This window comes from Mandrillus leucophaeus, unplaced genomic scaffold (genome assembly GCF_000951045.1).
Source record: "Mandrillus leucophaeus isolate KB7577 unplaced genomic scaffold, Mleu.le_1.0 Scaffold329, whole genome shotgun sequence".
In the NCBI taxonomy this organism is placed as follows: Eukaryota; Metazoa; Chordata; class Mammalia; order Primates; family Cercopithecidae; genus Mandrillus; species Mandrillus leucophaeus.
The window spans coordinates 234,108-256,458 of record NW_012103465.1 but is presented as its reverse complement, the minus strand read 5'-3'; the positions used below and the strand labels follow the sequence as shown (position 1 = coordinate 256,458).

The 22,351-nt window shown below is 42.3% G+C and overlaps 1 protein-coding gene across 1 annotated transcript in view; it reads right to left on the bottom strand.

Moving 5' to 3' along the window:
- SMARCA2 (SWI/SNF related, matrix associated, actin dependent regulator of chromatin, subfamily a, member 2) overlaps positions 1 to 22,351 on the bottom strand; it is a 189,089-nt gene that overhangs the window by 5,443 nt on the left and 161,295 nt on the right. The window contains exons 30-33 of the mRNA XM_011988407.1: positions 17,490 to 17,543; positions 6,231 to 6,336; positions 5,669 to 5,770; positions 2,115 to 2,247 (exon numbers count right to left, since the gene is read on the bottom strand). Coding sequence (XP_011843797.1) covers positions 2,115 to 2,247; positions 5,669 to 5,770; positions 6,231 to 6,336; positions 17,490 to 17,543 — 395 coding nt within the window. The remainder of the gene's footprint in view (positions 1 to 2,114; positions 2,248 to 5,668; positions 5,771 to 6,230; positions 6,337 to 17,489; positions 17,544 to 22,351) is intronic.

Below are 22,351 nucleotides of genomic sequence, written 5' to 3'. Positions count from 1 at the left end.
TAATTAACACGTTTTAGTACATTCCTTAATGTTAATATATAATATACATGTTAATATATGTTGCTGTAAAAAAACCCCTCATTGCCATGGAAAGTGTTCATAATAAATACAAAAATCATGGCACAAAACAGTGTGCTACGTTTTTATAAACAAATTTATGTATAGAAAAAAATTGAAGGTAACTTCTCAAAATATTACATGTATGTTGAGATACAGAATTACACATTTTTTACCTTTGAAAATCTATTTTCCAAGTCATCTGTATTAATATGTAATTAGAAACCTAATAATTTTTTAAAAGCATGTCTATACTTTTTTTTTTTTTTTTTGGAGACAGAGTCTCACTCTGTGGCCCAGGCTGGAGTACAGTGACATGATCTCAGCTCACTCCAACCTCTGCTTTCTGGGTTCAAGCGACTGTCCTGCCTCAGTCTCCCAAGTAGCTGGGACTACAGGTGCCCGCCACCACACCTTGCTAATTTTTGTATTTTTAGTAAAGATGAAGTTTTACCATGTTGATCAGGCTGGTCTCAAACTCCTGACCTTCAAGTGATCCACCCGCCTCAGCCTCCCGAAGTGCTGGGATTACAGGCGTGAGACACCAGGCCTGGCTTATGCTGTTTTACATAGTAGCCCATAACTACTAGGTTTTATTACTTTGAGTAGTACAGGGTGAAGACACACATAGGAAAGAAGAAATTTTATAGTTTTTAAATATTTGTGTTTTTTTGGTAGGGTTTTGCTCTGTTGCCCAGGCTGGAGGGCAGTGGTGTGATCATTGCTCACTGCAGCCTTGAACTCCTAGACTAAGCGATCCTGCTGCCTCAGCCTCCTGAGTAGCTGGGACTATAGACATGTGCCACCACACTTGGCTATTTCTTTTTATAAAAATTTTTGTAGAGATAGGGTCTTACTATGTTATCCAGGTTGGTCTTGAACTCCTAGCCTCAAGCTATCCTTCTACCTCAGCCTCCCAAAGTGCTTGGATTATAGTTGTGAGCCACTATGCCCTAATAAGAAATTTTCGACTTCTGACAGCACCCTTAACGTTTGGAATATTTGGGTTATCAGTCAGGGCTGGAACTAGGGTAAAACAACGGAGGCACTCACCTTGGATGTAAAATTGAAGGGAGCACCAAACCCCTGTAATCAACTAATATTCTAAAAGGTGATATTTTAAAAACCCAAATTAATGCCCCCCCCAAATCCATGATACACAAAATATCAACATTTTAAATAAAGACAGTACCCTGTCATCACCCCTCTTCCCCTGGCAAAAAAAAAAAAAAAAAAAAAATTCTATGCAAAATTCACAGTTCCAACTCAGTTTGTTTGACAATTATTTTCTAAAGCTGTGATTCTCAAAGTGTGGTCCTTGGTCCAACATCGTCAGTTCCCCTGGGAATTTGCCAGAAATGTGGACTCTCAGGCCCCACCACAGGCTACTGGATCAAACACTGACATACTCTTCAAGCCCTCCAGGTTTTAGAACCACTATGGTAAAGAATAGAAGATAGGTGGCATTAACAGCAGTATTCAAAGGCAACATTCAGAAAGTGTTTGCAGGTCAGGTGTGGTGGCTTGCGCCTGTAATCCCAGCACTTTGGGAGGCCAAGGTGGGTGGATCACTTGAGACCAGCCTGGCCAACATGGTGACACCCCATCTCTACTAAAAATATAAAAATTAACCAGATGTCATGGCACATGCCTGTAGTCCCAGCTACTCAGGAGGCTGAGGCAGGAGAATCACTTGAACCCGGGAGGTGGAGGTTGCAGTCACCTAAGATCATGCCACTGCATTTCAGCCTCGGTGACAGAGTAAGACCCTGTCTCAAAAAACTAAGCAAGCAAACGGCGTTTGCTACAGAGCCTGGCCTATGCTAAACATTTTACATGCTTGGAGGTCATTTTTAGGACCTCAGTTTTACAGATGAGAAAACTGAGCATGAGCAGGGTTAAGTACATGGCCCCCGGTTGCCCAGCAAGGACAAAGTGGACTAAGGGCTCCCATCCAGATCTGCCCCACTCTCAAGTCTCTTCTGCGAGCATTTGCGGAGACAGCTATGCAAGTGAGGAGCAGCAAAGATGCAGAGCACCCGAATGTCTGGGCTTACCCTCCGACTCTGACTCTTCCTCCTCTTCCTCCTCCTCCTCTTCATTGCTTTCATCCTCACTCTCTTCCTCTTTGGCAATTTTCTGCCGGGCACTCTTAAACACTGACTGTAAAACGATGGAGTCTTCATAGATCTAAATAGTCAAAGGGGTATCAGTTAAAACTGCAAGCTGAGGGCCTAAGATTTAAAATGGCAGTGAATCCCTCCTTATGCAACACACAAGCTTACTTTACATGAATCTTAGTAGAAATGTCACCGTTAGCTTTTATGCCCACATGAAAACCCAACAGCAAAATGCCACGCCCAAATACAGACATACAAATTCATATACAAAGTCCAAATGCAGTTGAAATTATTTAAAAGTACATGGATGCTTAGAGGAGAAGAGTAGATAAAATATCCTCATATTGGACAACAAAAACGGTATTTTTAAAAACCACATTTCTTATTTGGATTGTTCTACCAAATACTGTGGTAAGACAGTGGTAAAGCAATCTTCTTTAAAATGCAAAGCCCCTAGCAAGTGGGGGCTATTCCTTATTACTGAGTTTATCATTAGCAGCCAATACTCATCCAATTAACACTTTATTTTTAATGGATACACCTATCTGAGCATGGCCCTGGGTAGGTGCTGAAAGATAAAAGTTCAAAAATGGTCCTTTTCCTAAAAAAAAATTGAAAATAGAACTACCCTATGATCCATAAGCCCCACTTCTGGGTATATAAAGAATCACAAGAGGGGTCTTGAAAAGACATTAGCACACCCATGTTCCTAGCAGCAGCATTCACAATAGCCAAGAGGTGGAGGCAACCCACAGGCCCACTGACGAGTACGTGGATAAGCAGGTGTGGGCTATGCATTTAATGGAATACTATTCAGTCTTTAAAAGGAAGGAAATCCTGTAACATGGATTACACTGGAGAATATTATGCTAAGTCCATAAGTGCATAAGCCAGTCACAAAAAGACAAGTACTATATGATGCTACTTATATGAAGTATCTAAAATAGGCAAATTCATAGAAACAGACAGTGCCACGGTGGTTGCCAGGGGCTGGGGGAAGGAGGAGATAAGAGTTATTAATAGGCACACCGTTTCAGAGTTGCAAGACAACAAAGTTCTAAAGATTTGTTGATTATGATAAATTTTGTTATGTCTTTTTATCACAATTTTTTAAAAATTTAAAAGGAAAATAAAACAAGCCCTGCTCTTTAGGAACATATTCCTGCACGTTCAAAAGAGTGACCGGGCAAATTGTGGTATGCACCAAATGAACAATATAGGCAGTGAGTATGACTAAGTATGACTATGGCAGAACAAAAGACCCACGAGAGAGACACAGGATGGGACCATCAGGGCAGAATTTGCCAGAGGCATCAGAGTTGAGCTGGATCTTAAAGGTGAGAGGAATTCCTTCAGCAGTGAGAAAGGAGAGGGGCTTTTTAGAAAAGGAAAACAAATGAGAAAGATGAGGAGGCAAGAATACAAGAGATGCATCTGGGGTTGTATTGATGTCAATTTCCTGGTTAAGATATTGTCCTGGGCCAAGTGTGGTACCCAACGCCTGTAATCCCAGCACTTTAGGAGGCTGAGGTGGGCTGATCACGAGGTCAGGAGTTCAAGACCAGCCTGGCCAACATGGTGAAAGCCCATCTCTACTAAAAGAAAACACAAAAATTAGCCAGACATGGTAGTGCATGCCTTAATCCCAGCTTCTCGGGAGGCTGAGGCAGGAGAATCACTTGAATCTGAGAGGAGGAGGCTGCAGTGAGTCAAGATGGCACCACTGCATTCCAGCCTGGGCAACAGAGTGAGACTCCATCTCAAAAAAAAAAAGATATTGTCCTATGTTTTGCAAGATGTTTCCATCTTGAGAAGTAAAAGGTACACAGAATCTCTCTGATCTTAAAGAGTAAAAGAAATGTAACTGGAGAAGCAGGTGATTATGGTATCAGTCTGAATGGACTATGGGCTATTTAGGTTGAGGAGTAGCAGATGAAGCCGAAGACTTATATTAGACTTCTGCAAGCAGTCTACAGAGATAAATTCGTTCTTTGGGGAACCTCAAAGCTTGGGAAAGGGGCAGTAAATGAACAGGATAGGAAGGTGGCTAGAGAAAGACAAACTAGTGTCCAGATGGCCCGGGGGAGAAACCAGTCAAGAGGCCAGTTAACACCTCATTTCAGTTGTGACAGTGAGAGTGAAAACAGATAGGAAGGTTGTAGGAAAAAGGACTGGATGCATATCATAATAATGCCATATTGACATAAAGAATCCAAATATCTATCCAGAGACTAAAATAAACTGTCATTCACAAAACCTTCTTTGTTGATTCTTCTACTTTCTATGTCCTGGCTTCCAGCTTAACTTTCCTTGGAGAGTGCCTTGAGTAACAGAAGGCTTGCTTTCAAGACCTCCTGTTTTGGTCAAGATACTACTGCTATTAACTTAGAAATTGTTTAAGTCTGTTCAAGGCACATTCTGAAGATTTCTATATTCTCCTGTTTGATGACTGAAATTGATGTGCAGGCTTAAGGAATTTAAAGGTGGTTTGATATTGCATTGGTTGAGGGGTACATCTTTGTCTTTTTCTTTCTTCTTCATGGGTCTGAAGGCACCAGGCCAGACATACAGACAGGAAAAAATTCCTACAACATGTGACAGTAATTGAGGTGTTATTAAAGTGCCCTCCCCTTGGTTATTTTAATAAATTCAGATCATTTATATACTCTTAGACTTGTTAACTATGGAGAAGGGGAGTAAAGAGAATTGCAATTGGGCTGATAAAAAAGATTAAAAAGCAATTAGAGGCAGTGTTTATTTTTTTCCTATAGTTTGTTTTGTCTTACATTCTAGTAGTTTCAGCTCCTGATGCAAGAGTACAATCGGAAAAATAAATGTAAATATAATCAAATATACAATCTCCAAAAAAGCAAAAATGGTACTGCCAGCCTTTCAGTATTACCTTCAATGATTTACTTGAATCCCTCCTCTAATTAGAATATAAGCTTTGAGGCCCAGCACAGTGGTGCACACCTGTAATCCCAGCACTTTGGGAGGCCGAGGTGGGCAGATCACCTGAGGTCAGGAGTTCCAGACCAGCCTGGCCAACATGGTGAAATTCCATCTCTACTAAAAATACAAAAATCAGCCAGGCATGGTGGTGGGTGCCTGTAATCCCAGGTACTTGGGAGGCCGAGAGCAGAAGAATCGCTTGAACCTGGGAGGCGGAGGTTGCAATGAGCCGAGAAGGCACCACTGTACTCCAGCCTGGGAGACAGAGTGAAATTCTGCCTCAAAAAAGGAAAGAAAAAAAAAAAAAGAATATAGACTTTGAAGAGAAGTGTGAGTAGGCACTAGCACAGCTGTGGTACAAAGGTAATTTGAAGATGTCAAAGCCTCTATTTTCTTACATAGGTGGCAAGGAACATAGGTTTTTAGTTATTTTTCTTCTGCCACTAGCAATGATTCAAAAGGTAGAAAATGAATTATTTTACTTAAAAAGAACATGGGAACATTTACAGTTAAGAACTTTTAGACAACTGAAGACAGACCTGGGATCCTTCCAGGTTGAATGTCTGAGCGTTGTGACAGAGAAGCATGACATCCTTCTCCAGGTCGCCCAGGCTCCGGTACTTATGATTACGAATCCTTTCCTAATGGAAATTTTAGAGAAGATGGAGAAAAAAAAGAGGGAGAGGAAAATTCAGCAATCATTACTCAGTTACCAAAGCCTGATTTTCCCTTTGTCTTCACAGCATAAAGCCCTGCCAGGGCTGTGGGACTGCACAACCCCAGGGGGCGCCATTCACCAAGTCCACCCTCCCACTGTCATTCCTTTTGCCAACGAGGAGCATATGACGGGAAATAAGAAGAGCAATAATGTGGGCGGGGGGAGCAGGGAGCCTGAAAGGTCTTCAATAAAATGCAATATAACATGAGCTCTCAACGTGATTAAGTAACATTCACAGAAAAGCACAAGGACATCCCAACCTTTCCTGTGGCGAGGCCTGGGTGGGCATCAGTGGTGGTCAGCTCCAACTACAACCATTTCAATGAATTTACACTGCTCCTTTAATTTACTTGAAGAATAAAGTTGGTAAACAAAATATCTACCTTTATTTTTTTGAAATCCACTGGCTTCCTAATTAATTCATAGTATTCTGGTAATTCTTTCCTTGACGGTAACTGAATGAAGACTTCACTGAGCTGTCGCCCTGAACTGTAGGATGGGTGAAACAAACAAAAACAAGCCACATCAAACACTACTGAGGACAGGTTTTATTTTTATTTCAGAAAATGTCAACAAAGCAAATTATATTCCATGCATATAGATATGGAGCTTTTTAAGTCAGGAAAAATCCCACAACTGTACTGCAGATTAATGTCCCTTGTGCTAATTTCAAAATCACAGTAAAACACAATTTGGTCCCCACTTCTGTCACACACACGATATGGGAAATCTACTGTGGATTTCCCTTTCAGAGCAAATATCTCTCTTTATTTTGATAGAAATATTTAAAATATCCTTGTTAGCTAAAAATTTCATTTCTGAATGAATTGGTAAATATATATGTGTGTGTGTGTATATATATATAAACACTTTATTTCCATACTCCTTTGTTTTCAAATTCACATAGTATTTAGAAAGTAACTCAAAATATGTTAGAATATACTCTGGAGATTCAAGTGAAAGGCTTTTGTATGTACCTAGTGACTGACCATCTTCTTGGTCTTATTCCTTTTAGGGTATTTTACATACTGTAAACCACACATACCTTTATTATTATTTGCCAGAGGAACCCCTTCATCTTGCCTAACTGCCCTTCTATGTGTGTGCAGCAATTTAGGTGAAAGAAGAACATGTTTCGCAAGTGTGGATGCTTCACGTTTCTGGGGTTAGTGCTATACCCTCCCCCCCAAATTCATGGTAGGTTTATTTGAAAGCAGGTTTAACAGCAACCAATGCTTAGCATTTTTGTTATTTTCAAACACAGGCTACAAAGCAATATGAGCTTTTAACATCACTTACTGTTGGAAGCAGACGTGGTTAAAGGCACAAAGAAATTCACAATTTAGGTTCAAGATCCTAATATCTGATTTGGCCTACCCAGATCAATAACAGCTTGTGGTGTGTGATACAGTCATTTTTCACAAAAATCTCACCCCCCTTATGATGCCATCTCTACTTCCTTTGTGAAGCCAGAAATATCAAAAAATAATCATAAATCCCTGCCATGAAAATTTCGGAAGGTGATTCTAGGAGCTTGTGAGAATACTAGAAGGCAGTGGCAAAGCATCAGTGACAATATGCTGTTTTAATCCATAGTCCCAGTTGTATAATTAAAAAGTAATCATAATGACAGTTATCATAAAAAAGGCATGCGCAGTAACTCAAATGGTTGCTTAGCAACCAGCAGGAAAAATGCTGAAGTGCAAAGGGGCCTGCATAAATTAACCGAAAATCCTCTGTCAAAGAGATGGGCTAGTTTTTCTGCTACGCTGGGTCACTGTTGTTTTATTTTTTTAATACACATATGGGCCTCATAAATATGAAAATCAGGGGTGAACACAAGAGGTTTAAGAAGATTGCATTTTACTCAGGAATTGGATTTTTGGGTCACTGTGGCAAGAACCAAGGTGTTCTCTCACCCTCTCAACCACCTCTACCCCTCGCATCTCTTCCAGGATCTCTTCCAGGTTGAGAAATGCATTCATACTTCCCTAACTTATGCCAAATAGTATATGGCAAAAACTATTTTATTTACCATCACCTTCAACACAGGGCCACAATTTCTGGTCTGTTCTTTTTCTACCATTGTGAGATTTATACACCCAAACATTTTACCTGTTTGAAAAGGTGCATATGAAATGCAATGACAGTAATTTGTAGATATGAATTGTTCAGTTTCTATGAGCAACTTGTTTAAAATTAGCATTCTCTATAACCTAGCAGCAACCCAAAAGTCAGATCTCTTTGTAATCGCGGATTTAACACCTGACCCTCCCTCAATGACATCTTCATGGTGTCATCTTCTACATTGCCAACAGATGGTGTCATTTGTCTATTGATGGATTACAGGCACATCTTTGTACACCTGTGATGGACATACTCTTAATTTCAACTGTGTTACTGGTGAAATAAGAAATAAGCAGTTTGGACCAGTAGTGCAACAAAGCTCTAAGGGGTAAAATGGCTAAAACAATCTTGGTGTTACATCTCTGTCTTCAGTAAGGCCCTGAAAATTCTAAACTCCATAAGGAGACAAGTCCCGAGTTCTCTATGCTCATAAAGAGAGCTGAATGCTCTCAGACTTGGGGTCAATACTGTACAATGAGGAATAAACACGTTTATTCTGTTTAAAAAATAAAGGCTCACTGGACTTAATACACCTATTCCACTTTCTTTTCTCTTCCACAGAATAAAGGACAAAGGAGGACCCAGAAGTTATCTATGGAAGACTTCTTGGGACTATGTTGTTTCCATCATCATTGAAATATCTCAGAGTCTGGCTTCCAAAGCCCTCCAGGATATGTCCTCATTCTCTAAAAACCCAGCTGGTACCACCAACCTTCTAGTCAGGAGAGTCTCTCCTGTGTACCCCCAACTTTCATGGCCAATCCCCTCTTTATGACCCATTCCAGGTCTCTAGGCCTGACCTCTCTCTTCTCTGTGGTTTTTTCTCTTCTTCAAATATTTCCTTATCCATCCGGGATCAAGAACCCATTGTCCATAAAAATGGAGGAAATTCTCCTAAGTATCAACTCCACTTACTCTCAGTCCCCTCATTGCTCAGAACCTAATTCTTCCATGTGTGCTACTGTTTCTCTCCTCCCCACAGGGTGGGGATTGCTTACAGACATCAAACTCATCCCCCTCCCTCCCAGAGCAAGGGCTTGGACGGCCAGCTTTGGCAGACAAAGCCAGGAGGTCCTGGGCAGTACCTAGCTTCCACGTCACCTACAGAATGTATTGGGGTAGCACGAACACTTGCTAATTTATTTTTTCCTAAATTACAGGTTAAACAAAAGTAAACAAACAAAAAAGGAACTGAAGCAGCCTGATAGTTTTGAATTCTTGTCATTTCTTTCTCTAATTTGAGCTGAGCAAGGGCTTTTTTAATATACCTTTTCAAATGTGGTAGTTTTCTATGCACCCTCCCACCCTCGGCCAGAGAGTTGCTTTTTTCCTTTTTAAGTACAGAACAATGGTCTAATTGTACCATGGTGTTTACAGAAGGTGTTCTGTTTCTGTTAAAATGTGTATCCTATCCCAAGGTGTTTTCCATTATGTCATTTTACACAATTTAAGGCCTAAATATAAATTGCTACTTGGAAAGTGCACTACTTCCCAGACAAAAATGAGACCCCCTCTCCAAGACCACTGATGGCCTGTGACATCAGATGGATTTTACATAATGATCTACCTCAGACCAGCAAGTATGGCTCTGATAAGACATGGGGTACGTGCGGGAGAGGTACAACCTGAAATACAAGTTTAAAGGCACTCACTGGTCTTACATTTCACAGGTGCTTGTGGACAAGTACCTCTCCTCTCCATGGAAGTGAACAGACACAGCAACATGGCCATGATACCATAGAGCACGACATGGAAAAGCGCCACATACCACTGTGCAGCAAGTGGTAGTTTGAACTCCTGTATGCATGGCTTATTATACACACGCTACTGAGATTTAATTCGTTATGCTTCATCTGGCAACCGGTTTTTTTCTCATTACCTCCACAAACCAAAAGGCATTTTTCTCATGACTTCCACAAACCAAAACTATAATTCCACATCTATACTATGACTCTGAACTGGTGACTGCATACATTATAAACTTTACATAAATGTCAGCTTAATTTTGATTATATTTTAAGCTTAGAGACATGCTGAAGGCTGATATGCTAGTTAAGAAATCTACTTCTGGCCGGGCGCGGTGGCTCACGCCTGTAATCCCAGCACTTTGGGAGGCAGAGGCGGGTGGATTATCTGAGGTCGGGAGTTTGAGACCAGCCTGACCAACACGGAGAAACCCCTTCTCTACTAAAAATACAAAATGAGCTGGGCGTGGTGGCGCATGCCTGTAATTCCAGCTACTCAGGAAGGCTAAGGCAGGAGAATCGCTTGAACCTGGGAGGCAGAGGCTGTGGTGAGCTGAGATCACACCACTGCACTCCAGCCTGGGCAACAAGAGTGAAACTCGGTCTCAAAAAAAAAAAAAAAAGAAAAAAGAAAAGAAAAAAGAAATCTACTTCTAGAATACGGGTTATGTCTTTTAATGATTTTTTTTTTTTCCACGACCAGACGAAAATTGTATTTAGTGAGGGTCTTTTGTTTTATGGTTTTTCTTTTTCACCTGCTCAAGCTGATCTGTTGACCAGAATACCTAATGGATACTGCTGAGAAAGAAATCTTAACCATAGCTGAAATAAATTCTGTTTATATTAATAAAGGTAAAAATGTGACTATCTTGCCTCAATAAGAAAATGATGTCATGATTTAGAATACTCACTTGAGGTTGGAAGGATTTTACCGAAAAGCTATCACAATCCTAAAGGAATCAAACATAGCAAAATCATTTGGGAAGAAAACTTAAAAAACTGGGTCAACATTGCAGGGCAGTAGGTGAAAAATGCTGCTCCTTTTCAGGTTCAGGTTCCTATGAAGTTTACTAGACCACAGTAGTGCCCCTACTTATCAAGAAAGCCTGCAGAAACCTGAGCCAGTCATGAAGCAGGTGTTACAAGCATCTGCACTCCGTATTTGCTACTGAGATCTCTCATCTCAGCCTTATTGAGTAGTGATTGCTGATAATTCCTAACCAGTCTGGAAATATAATCACCCAGACCCTTGAGGCAAGAGCAAAACAGGGTGGGATGGGAGTACACTTGTTTTTGGTCATGGAATTAGTAGATGTTAACATCACCCCAACGGTGGGGCACAGTGGCTCACACCTGCAATCCCCACACTGTGGGAGGCTGAGGCAGGCTGATCACTTGAGCTTGGGAATTCAGGCAACATGGAAAAACCCCATCTCTACAAAAAAATACAAAACTTAGCCAGGCATGGTGGTGTGTGCCCGTAGTCCCAAGCTACTTGGGAGGCTGAGGTGGGAGGATCGCTTGAGCCCAGGAGGTGGAGGTTGCAGCAAGCTGAGATCATGCCACTGTAGTCCATCCTGGTCAATACAGTCGACTTTCTCTCAACAACACCAAAAAAAAAATCACCCTAATAGTCATAAAGGACTATAGATAAATAATGTTCCTGAGTTACCAAGACCAAGTTCCCTGTTAGGAGACTGAAAAGGGTTCACTCAGCTCAGTAAGAAAGGCACCAAGACTTTGTCCAGAGTCTTAAAAACAATCACACTCTGATGCATGATTTTACATTTGCTAATCTGCTCTGGGCTGAAACAGATAATCATCAAGATGTTCATGACAGGATTACTTAAAATAAATAATTCAAAGCAGCCAAAATGTTTAACAGTTGTGGAAAGAACAAGTAATAGAATGCAAGAGAGTCTAAAATTATGTATTTTAAAGAAAAAAAATGCTTGTTACGTCATTATTTAAAAAAAAAAAAAAAAAAAAACAGGCTGGGCGCCGTGGCTCATGCCTGTAATCCCAGCACTTTAGGAGGCCGAGGTGGGTGGATCACCTGAGGTCAGGAGTTTGAGACCAGCCTGACCAACATGGAGAAACCTCGTCTTTACTAAAAATAAAAAAATAAAAAATAGCCAGGCATGGTGGCACACACCTGTAATCCCAGCTACTCAGGAGTCTGAGGCAGGAGAATCGCTTGAACTCAGGAGACGGAGGTTGCAGTGAGCCAAGATTGTGCCATTTGCACTCCAGCTTGGGCAACAAGAGTGAAACCCCGTCTCAAAAAATAAATAATTTTTAAAAAAGGATATCAAATTGTAAGTGCAGTACAACTTTAACTTCAACAGGGTTTTAAAAAAGGCACTGAAAAAGACCCAGGAGGTATGCCAAAGCATAACGAAAAATAATAATGTACTCTTATTCACCAAAATGAAGATTTATGATTGAATGTAATTTAGAACCATTTTATCCATAAAGTAGGTCCCAACAAACACCCTAATTGGGTTACTTTCATTGAAAACATGCTGTAAGTCAAATATCTAATTTTATTTTTCCAAAGAAATGATGTTAAAGGATCATATGACCAACTTTTATTTATATCACCATAAACAGCACGTTTTACCAATTGGCACTTTTTAACTATCACATAAAGCCAAACAAACAGAATTATTACATAAAAGTTTTAATATGTGATATGTCGCAACCATCAGCATCTTCTGTTCAGTTTCTATGCATTTCTTCAGGATTCTTCCATTGCATTTATTACTACAAAGCAAAGGTGCTTGAAACAGGACATAGATCCAGAGTGTTTTTGTTTGTGTACGGTGGGGGGGACAAGCATTTTGAAAAAATGTTTTTGAGTAGATGTGTCAGTTATCACTTGGCTTTTGGAAACACTGACTTAGGATGGCTACTTTTCTATCCTCTTTTTCTCACTTGACATTTCATAATAGTGGGTGCAGGTAAAGAACTCCACTGCCTATCTGACTAAACGTGATGATAGACGGACACTGGATGACCTGCAGCTTCCTTAGCCAGTTTATCTTGTAGAGTAGCAGCCTCCTGAGGTCAGAGCCTCATGCATTGTCTGGTGCATGAGCATTTCATGATGCTTCCCAGAGTGAGGTCTTCCAACTCTAGCCTTCCTACTGCTTCCTAAAGATTCCCAGTACAGCCAGAGGCCCTGGGAAGTCTTTCTACAGTTTTTGCCACCCTACCTTGTAGATGTTACACCTGTTCATGACTCAAAGCATGCCTGTCTTTCAAAATGTAAGAACCCACGTTCCCTTCCACTGTATATTCTGTCCTCTGATCCTTTCCTGCCTCCCCATTTCTTTCTTTCCTTTTTTTTTTTTTTGAGAGAGGGTCTCACTCTGTCCCCCAGGCTGGACTGCAGTGGCACGATCAGGGCTCACCGTAGCCTCGACCTCCCAGGCTCAAGCAATCCTCCCATCTCAGCCCCCTAAGTAGCCAGGACTACTGGAGTATGCCACTACACCCAGCTACTTTTTGCATTTTTGTAGAGACAGGGTTTTGCCATCTTGCCTAGGGTGGTCTCGAACTCCTGAGCTGAAGCAATCCGCTTGCCTCGGCCTCCCAAACTGCTGGGAATTACAGGTGTGAGCCACTGTGCCTGGTCTTTGCCTCCCCATTTCTTAATGGTAAAATGCTTCAAAGCTTTTGGCTGAATTGTGACCAAATTAAAAAGCACAAAGCTTCTGCAGACAAAATCAAATGCCTCTCCATCTGTGCCCAAGTCCCACACATTGCTTTGTTAAACGGGTGGGTCGTGGCAGGCACTGGAGTGCTGCTTTTTCCTACAATGGCTGTTCTAATAAATTCTCAAGGAAGACATATTAGGTGTGATTCTAAAGGAATGAGACAGTTTTTTTCCCCCATGAATATACAAGGACATATATATATCCAAATAACTGCTATCTCTCAGAGCAATCCATTTTTAATCAAAACGTTTATAGAGTGGTTTGGAAAACAGTGTGTCAGCCCTGTAAGAAAATCCGTTTTGTTATTTCCAGCTGAGCCTCCTTCCCTTCCTTCAGAGAGGGGTCCTTTATACTGGTGTTGGCCTGGAGCTTGAGAGGCAGAGACCCTGGAAAGAGGGGCTTCAGGGCCAGGCTAATGCTGGAAGATAAGGGGGAGCACTCTGTGTCTTGGAAAACAGACGGACTAAGTTTATTTGTGGGCTGCCCACCTGCTGTATGTGGGCATAACTGGCTGAGCACCATAAATAAGATCGAGTCACCAGGAGTCAAAGCAGCCTGTTTCAGTAAACGTTTAAAGTATCAATATTTGTAATGAGGGCAAAATAAAGCACTGGAGTCCACATCTCCCTGAGCAGATTCTCTCTGCACTAAATGTAATATTTGGGCTCTAATTCAGCATTTCTCAAAGTGTGCTCCACAGAACACTAGCTTAATGGATGAGTAACAGTGTCCTGTGAAAAGGGGATTCTTTGGTCAAATAAGTTTGGGAGATGCTGGGTTAAGCAGTTAAACAGCTGACTTTATAGCAAGACCTCCCAGGGCCTCCGGCTATACTGGGAATCTCCAAGGAGTAGAAAGGCTAGAGTTGGAAGACCTCACTCTGGGAAGCATCATGAAATACTTATGCACCAGACAATGCATGAGGCTCTGACCTCAGGAGGCTGCTACTCTACAAGATAAACTGTCAAGCTTGATTCTGGGTCCAAACTATCAGAAACAGAGAATGAATGAATGAATGAAGGTGCTTCACCTACACCTAAAATTTCCTAAAAGTGCATCTACTTGGTCACAGTGCTATTTCATGGTAATTCTCTATAATGAAATTAGAGCCACTAAAATGCAGAGGTGCTTGGGCTTGAGAGCTATCATTACAGCCTCTCGCCCTCATTTAAAGCAATACAAGATGTCTGGTACTAAAAATAAATTTTGCCTAAAAGAGCCTGTTGGCTGGTCCTGAAAGAGCGGTCAATACTAACAACATAATCACAACGTCAAGGGCTGCTAATGGCCAAGTAGAGAATTCAGCTGTCCTGTGATAGTGTATGCAGGGCCAGGTAACTACATACATGCACATGTGCACACACACATACATATAACTGCCTTCACGCACACCAACTTTCCTGCCACCTGCATTTCTGTAAATGGCACCGCCGTTCACCGATCACTCAGGGCAGAGATCCCAGAGCTATGTGAGTTCTCTTCCTCCTCCTCCTCTTCCTCCTCTCCTCCTCACACATCCAGACTGCCCCTAAATCTTGTCAATCCTCACTCTGGGTATTTATTCCCTTGTCTTCCTACCTACTGCCACTTCCTTATTTCAAGGACTATCTTCCTCCACTACCTGACAACATTCTCCTAATGTATGCCTCCTTCGATCCATCCTTCACAGACTATCAGTGACATTTCTGAACACAAATCTCACTGTATCCCCATGATCCTCTCTTGGCTCTTTACTTTCCACTGCAGGGCTGATCTCGGCTCCCTGGGTGTCGCCTCCCCTCTCCCACATGACAGACATTACATGCTGGTCCCTGCACGCTCACGCCCAGAACTCAGGTGTGCTCTCCGTTGGTCTCCTTGAAACAGTGCTCCTAACAGTCACTGCGATGACTACAGACTGCCCTCAAGACCCCACTCCTAGAAGAGTACATCAAAATTCCTCCTCAGCTTGGTGTTCAAGACCTTCCGGGATCTGAGCTGAGGCTTCTCCAGCCTCACCCGGGCTGTCCTGGTCTTCCCTTGTCTCTAATGAGCTGGTCACACTGGTGTAGTCTCTAGAGGGGGCCTGCTTTCCATGCCTCCATGGCTACATCCCCATTCCCGCACACACCACCACAAACTCTGCCCCTCCCACCCATCCTCCCTTCACCCATCTGTTTGAGAAATTCCCACTCTGCTCACAGCCAGTTAGAAGCGCTCTCCACTCCTGCCCCATCCCTTCCCATCCCACCCTGTGTGTATGTGTCATTCATACCAGGTACTTGCATTATTTGTTGACATAGCTCTTTCCAATTGTGCTTTAAATATCTCCATTTAATTCATTTTTTTTTCCCATTTTCAATACTTACAAAGAGCCTCTTTCGACCATTGAAGAAAGAATTTTTTAAAAAGTCTTCTGAAGAAAGAGTAAATTCATCGTAATACAATCTCCAAACACCATGCTGTCAGCTCGGGCTTACAGAAAAGGAAGTGTGTGTGACAGACCGCAAGGGGCAAGACAGACTCCAGAGAGCCCTGAGGAAGCAAACACCAAGCCCCTTGCTATGCCTCTGGAAATTACAGTTTAAATGTATCTTTAGTGAAAATGAATTTATCTAGTTCCTAACCATATACCATCATATCATCTCCCCTCAAAAAGCCCAGGTATGGCACTGGGGACTTGCAATAAATAGCCTTTAAAGTTACTGATCTACTTTTCATGGTCACATGACCATCTTGACAGAAGAGGGGAAAGAGGGAAAGGAGCTCCTGCCTGTCCCTGTTTCCTGGGCGGGGCATTTAGCTTACATCATGCCATTTCGCCATAAGGCCTCCTTTATTTAAACTGCCCAAACTTATAAAGTCAACTATTTGTTGTTTCAATCTCCAAGTCAGAATCCAGGCTGAGTTCTTTCTCATAATGACAAATACAGAACAAAATTCCTGATGTTTCTCAGTGGACACTATAGTTTATGTGCCTGGTTCCCAGGATTAGTCATTGTTTACTGAACTGCAACAAGAAATATCAAAAATTGACAATCTTGCCCAACAGTTTCATCTCCACACAAAAATGGGTAGGTATAAATCACCCCTAGTTTTTAATTTCCTTATATAAAGAAGAATGCCACAACCAGTGATCTGTGTTCATTCTGAAATACAGGATACATCCTCAATTCTCTCTCTCCAGTCCTAGATTGGATCCTATGCTGGTGGAAAAAATGTTGTAAAGGATGTTATTGGGTCAGCTGAAAAAATTGAAATATGGATGGTAAAGCACTGTATCAACATTTTTTTTAAATACAGGTTGACTGAAAGGAAGAAAGAAATGTTATCTCTCTTACAAGAGTAAGAGCTCCTAGCCTTGGCGTATCATGCACATCCATCTCTCCAGCTCAACCAATGTCATCTAACGTTCACGCTATCTCTAGGAGAAAAGCATTTCTGCTTTCTACCCAACAGAAGCAAAGGCACACAGAGGTTGAAAGAGACTGGCTTCAGATGCTTGGGACTACACACAACAGGTAGGCCCAGGAGTCACACCCTGAAACCCAACCCATCACACAAACAAGAGACAACTCAGCAACTGCCCTCTGCATGCCATGATCAACTCCGGAATGCAGGCACAGCGTGAACATGCACGCTTCTTCATGTCTCGCAGGAGATCAAGTCACTACAGGTGCTTTGCATTAAGCTTCTAAACCAAGACAGCACAGAGTTAAAGAGGCCCAAGGAACATACAGCAGAAGCTGTGCTGGAAGGGAGGGGGAAGCAACAGAAACCCATCTCCAAGATGCTGCAGTTAGGGCGGGCTTTCCAGGAGCTCCCAATACCCTTGTAAGAAGTACATGTATAGAATGGACACAGCCAGATTAAAATACAGCACAACAACTTCAGAAGCCATGACAGGTGTTCAAGAGTATCTGTGCCTCTATCCCGCACTCCAAGTAGGGGTGATCAGGAGGTGACCGAAGACATTTGCTTCCAAAGGCCGATTCTAGGATTCAATCTGTTTCATGTACCGAGGGAATACCTGTATTTAGAGATAGGGGAATACAAGACAGATCCTGACCTGTTTCCTTCTATTTCCAACTGAGAATTACTGGGCACCTTCTCCACGTTACACCTGCGGTAGAGTAGAAAGAACACTAGAGTCAGAAGACCTGGGTTCTCGTCCCCGCCCGGCTCCTTCTTCCTAGGCTGGGCGACCTGGCCTAAGTCATTTTACTCTCCAAGGCTCAGTCTCCTCACCAACCTGCCTTGTTAAGAAGATTACACGGGGTTATGTTTGGAACCTCATTTGGAAGAATAACACAGTTCTCCAAAAATCGGGGTAAAGTAGATTTCCTAACCTTTCTGGGATTTTCCTACTTCTGTCACACACAGAAATTCCTGTTACCCTGTTCCCTCTATACATGTTCCATTCACTGTTCCAGAAGGTGGAAGACAGGCAGCCGCTGGCTAGAGGTGCGTGTGATCTTGGGAAGGTAGTGCTAGTCTATCTGAGTTGAGCCCCTCATTTGTAAAATGGGGAAAATACTTACCTCAGAAAGGTATAAAAATCAAATAGGATAAAGCGCTCTGTTACAGTAGCCCGCACATAGAAGGTATTTCAAGCGTCAGCCAGTTTGGGTCTGAACACCATCTAACTAGTCAGCTCTGCTTCCAAGAGCTCTATTCCCTTTCAATAGATCGCTGAATTCATGATCTTCTGTGGGAAGTGAAAATAAACCCACTACTACCTGGGGTCTCGGGCACTTCTACAAGCCTCTAGAAAAGCCTCTTCAGTTGAGGATTTTTGAAACTGCTATGTTGGTGTCCCTTTGTGTGGTGGCAGGGAAGCAGCTGCCAGGGTTCACAGACCCTGGGAAGACCTCCACACCCTCTAGATCTCCCTAGGTGTAGACAGCACCCTTTGGCATTCACAGCCTATGCCTGTCCACGTATAAATCCCTTCTCAGAGTCAATGCCACATTCTGCTTTAGAGTCAGCTGAGAGTCAGGGCGTTGCAGAGAGGGAAATGCATAAACCCATAAACCAATCAACAGAGGGGTGGAAGTGCATGTGCTGTCTTCAAAATATACAGAAATATTTGGAATGTCTGAAATATAAGGAGAGCTGGGAGGGGTGCACTGGAAAAAAGAGTTGGGAAGATCTGAAGGTTCAGACTGTGGAAGGTAACAGTTCTCCCATGCTAAGAAGTCTGGTCATCATCGGGTAGGCAAGAGGCCGCTGTGAAGAGTTCTAAAGTTACAATAGGAAATGACCAGTGAGGTGCCTCACAAAGAAGCCAGGAGGAAGAGACTGGAGGCAGGGCACACAGTCCACCCTGCAGCTTCCCAGGCCAGGCCAGCAGCGCAAGGGCCTCAGGCAGACAGGGTGTGAGGAGGCAGATGAACGGGTGTCTTGCAGGGACAATTAGAAGCATGTTGAGGGCACTCTGTATTTGAGTCTCAGCAATAAGGCAGAGAATTGGGAAAGTGTTTATTATTTCACGTTTAGGACCTTGGGCAAATGATGGTGCTGACCAAGGAGACACAGAAGCTTAAGTAGATCATGTCATCGCCGAATATGCAAAAGTGATGGGAGGAAAACCTGAAAACAACAAGTACTACCTTAGACACTCTACAGAGTAGACGGTCAATAATTCCGAGAGCTAGGCGTGGCTCTGTCATCTAAGACTGACAGATATGACAACTCAATGGTTCTGAACAACCAAAGATCCCAGTAGAATAATTTCAAATCATTCTGATAAGAAGTCCATGCAGGTCAGCCATCTGATTGGCTTGGGGGAAAAAAATACAAATTTTTAAAACCCTAAAACAAAGCAACAAAAAATAATACTACACAATGACATGGATTTGGTTTCCTAAAACTTATTTTAGAAAGACAGTATGAATGCCAGTGTAAAGATCCGTTGGTTTGATGAAGCCTTGAGATGATAATCAGTGTGGGAAAGCCTTTGACACAGTAAATACCTAACACACTTCAAATAAAGAACTTCCGAGGCAGAGAAAGCCTTGGAACAAGGCAACATTTTTAAATAAGAGCCCTGCCCTTCTGGAGAATGGGCTGATGACATGTGGGCCTTCAACAGAGTTTCAGTCCTTCTCAAAATGAGAAAAATGCTGCAAATTACTTTTCAGTACGTACAGGAATTAAGTACAATTAGTCCACAGTTTGTAGTTTATCAAATTCTTAGAAAGGTGCTATAATGTAATAACATATCAGATCACTTGCTGGGCATGGTGGCTCATGCCTATAATCCCAGCACTTTGGGAGGCTGAGAAAGGCAGATCACCTGAGGTGAGGAGTTCGAGACCAGCCTGACCAACATGGTGAAACCCTGCCTCTACTAAAAATACAAAATTAGCCAGGCATGGTGGTGCACGCCTGTACTCCCAGCAACTCCGGAGGCTAAGGCAGGAGAATTGCTTGAACCCGGGAGGCGGAGGTTGCAGTGAGCTGAGATTGTGCAATTGTACTCCGGCCTGGGCAACAAGAGTGAAACTCCATCTCAAAAAAAAAAAAAAAGCTCATTTTTCCAGGTAAATGTTATTATAATGTCCTAAACTCATTATAAGCACCAGGTAATGTCATTGTATCCTCAGATAATGGGGCCCATGTGACCCCTACTTCCCTGAATTCCCCAGGCCAGCTACCTCTTCAGTAATATCCCACAGGAAAGCTCTCTCCTCCACTGCACGATGAGCTAGTGGGGGTAAGTACTTGGAATTTTCACCTTATAATTATATTCAACAGTATGGTGCTGGAAATAAGAAAAAAAAGATGGTAATATTTCTAGAAAGAATGAATGACTTTTCTCCAACGTGAACTAAAAATTCAGGACAAGCTGAGTCTTACCACAATTCCCAGAGATACCACAAAGGCTTATTAAATTTAGGGGCAAGAACGTATTCCCAGCTGGGGGAAGACAGCAGAGACTGAAGAGGGAGGCAGGAGCCACGTGGCTGCCACTCCACTGTGCACCGGGGCTGTGTTCACCAATTGGACTGACCCGGTTCTGACCAGGCAGGTATCTGCTGCCTCCTCCACCGCTTTACTGCATCCACCTTCAAGGCTAGACCTGATGTCCAAACCCTTTTAAAGACAGCAGGGCTAGTCTTCCTGCGGACTGCTTCTGAAAGAATTGTCTTCGAACAATCGACAGAGAGGGAGGAGGTGATGACACCCTACTCACTTTCTGTCTCCAGATTCTTCAGGAATGAGAACAATGCTCATATTTGAAAAGCAAGGCACGATAAATGGTGAACAAAAGCTCCTGATAGGAGAGTTGATAGAAAGAGCATATCAAGCCACTTCAAGTAAGTTCAAGTGTCCAGTTGCAAACTAATTACATCCTGGAAAAGCATGTAGATTGCTTCTGCTAATAACATTTAGGAAATCACAAGAGCATAAAAATGGAATCAGAAGACTAGAGATAAGCACATGTCCCAATTTTAATATGAGAAAGGAAACTTGAGACTGTTACGCTTGATGTTGACCCTTGGTAAAAATTTAGAAGAAATCATTCAGATGCCACAGGGCTATTTAGAAAAGATAAATAACATCATTAAGTGACAGCAGGAGGTCTCTTAGAAAAAGCCATGGCAAGCTAACCTCATTTCACTTCTTCGGCAGGGTTTCTAGGTTGATAGATTGGAAAGGCTATAGCCATGGTGTATCATGGTTTTAGCCTTTCTTGATAATGCTGAGAAAGGATAAATGTGGGTGACATGAGAGCATGGCTACATGAGTTCATTGATGGGTAACCAACCTTAAGGATTACTGGTTAATATATTCATGTCAACCTGAAGTGATTTTCAGGGGTATGTCACACAGACCTGTCCTTTGTCTAAGTTTCTAAGCAATAGCTCATATCAAATCTTTGGATGACAAAAACTTAAGATACGTAAATGCAATTTTTACAAAAATAAAAATTTAGGGGTACAGCAACATGCAAGGATGATGGGACGAAAAGTAGTAAGGCTGGAACTACACAGGGATGAGAATACAGTCAGCGGGTATAGGTTCAAAAACATCAGGCTTAGTTGAAAGCTAACCTTGGCAGTATTCATACGAAATCAGAGCTGTGTATGTCTGTTTTGGGGTGGGGAGTGGGGTTTATTTCAACAAGTCACATATTCAATGAGTTGACTCTGTCAAGGTTGCTGGAAAAAGTAAACATACTCTTCAGTTATGCTAACAGAATTCTGGTGTCCAGAATAAGGAAGCTAACTACTACCCTGCAATTAATGATCAGAATACGCCATTGGAGCTCTGGGTGCCATGTTTTAAATGGGACACTAGGAGACTGGAATGTGGCCAATGTCTAGGCATCACTCAGAGAGCAAAGTGAAGTGTTCCAACCTGAAGAAGAATGTCCTGACGTAGATATGCTTGTTGATACATTTTAAAGGATATTTCTCAGAATGACAGCAGATTTATTCTCCGAGGTTTCAAGTAGAACAAATAGCTAGGGGTCAGAGGGCTGCATCCCTTTTAATGTAGGAAATGGCGATGTGTTTACAACTGTCTTTCGGTGCCAAGAACTGCTCTGAAGCAGGGAGCTCACACTGGAGGGTCCACGTGGACGTGGATGACCACATGCCAGAGGTGGTACAGGGGGACTTACTTGTGTTGTGGGAAGTTGGGCCAGGCAGAGCTAAATGTCCCTTCCAACTTTAAGAATGTCTCTAGGAATCTCTCTCTCTCTTCTTTATCCAAGTAACTAAAAGCCTCTAGAGTTGGAACAGCTCCATAGACTCTAGTCTTCACCATCTAATTCTACGTCTCATCCCAGGGGCAATCTTCAAAGGTACAAATGCAAACAGGATGAATCCCTTCTCAAAGAACAGTCTTGGGCTAAATATTACATAAATTGAGAATATGAGTTTCTAAAAGCTTCTAAATAAGCAGAAAACAAAGCATGCT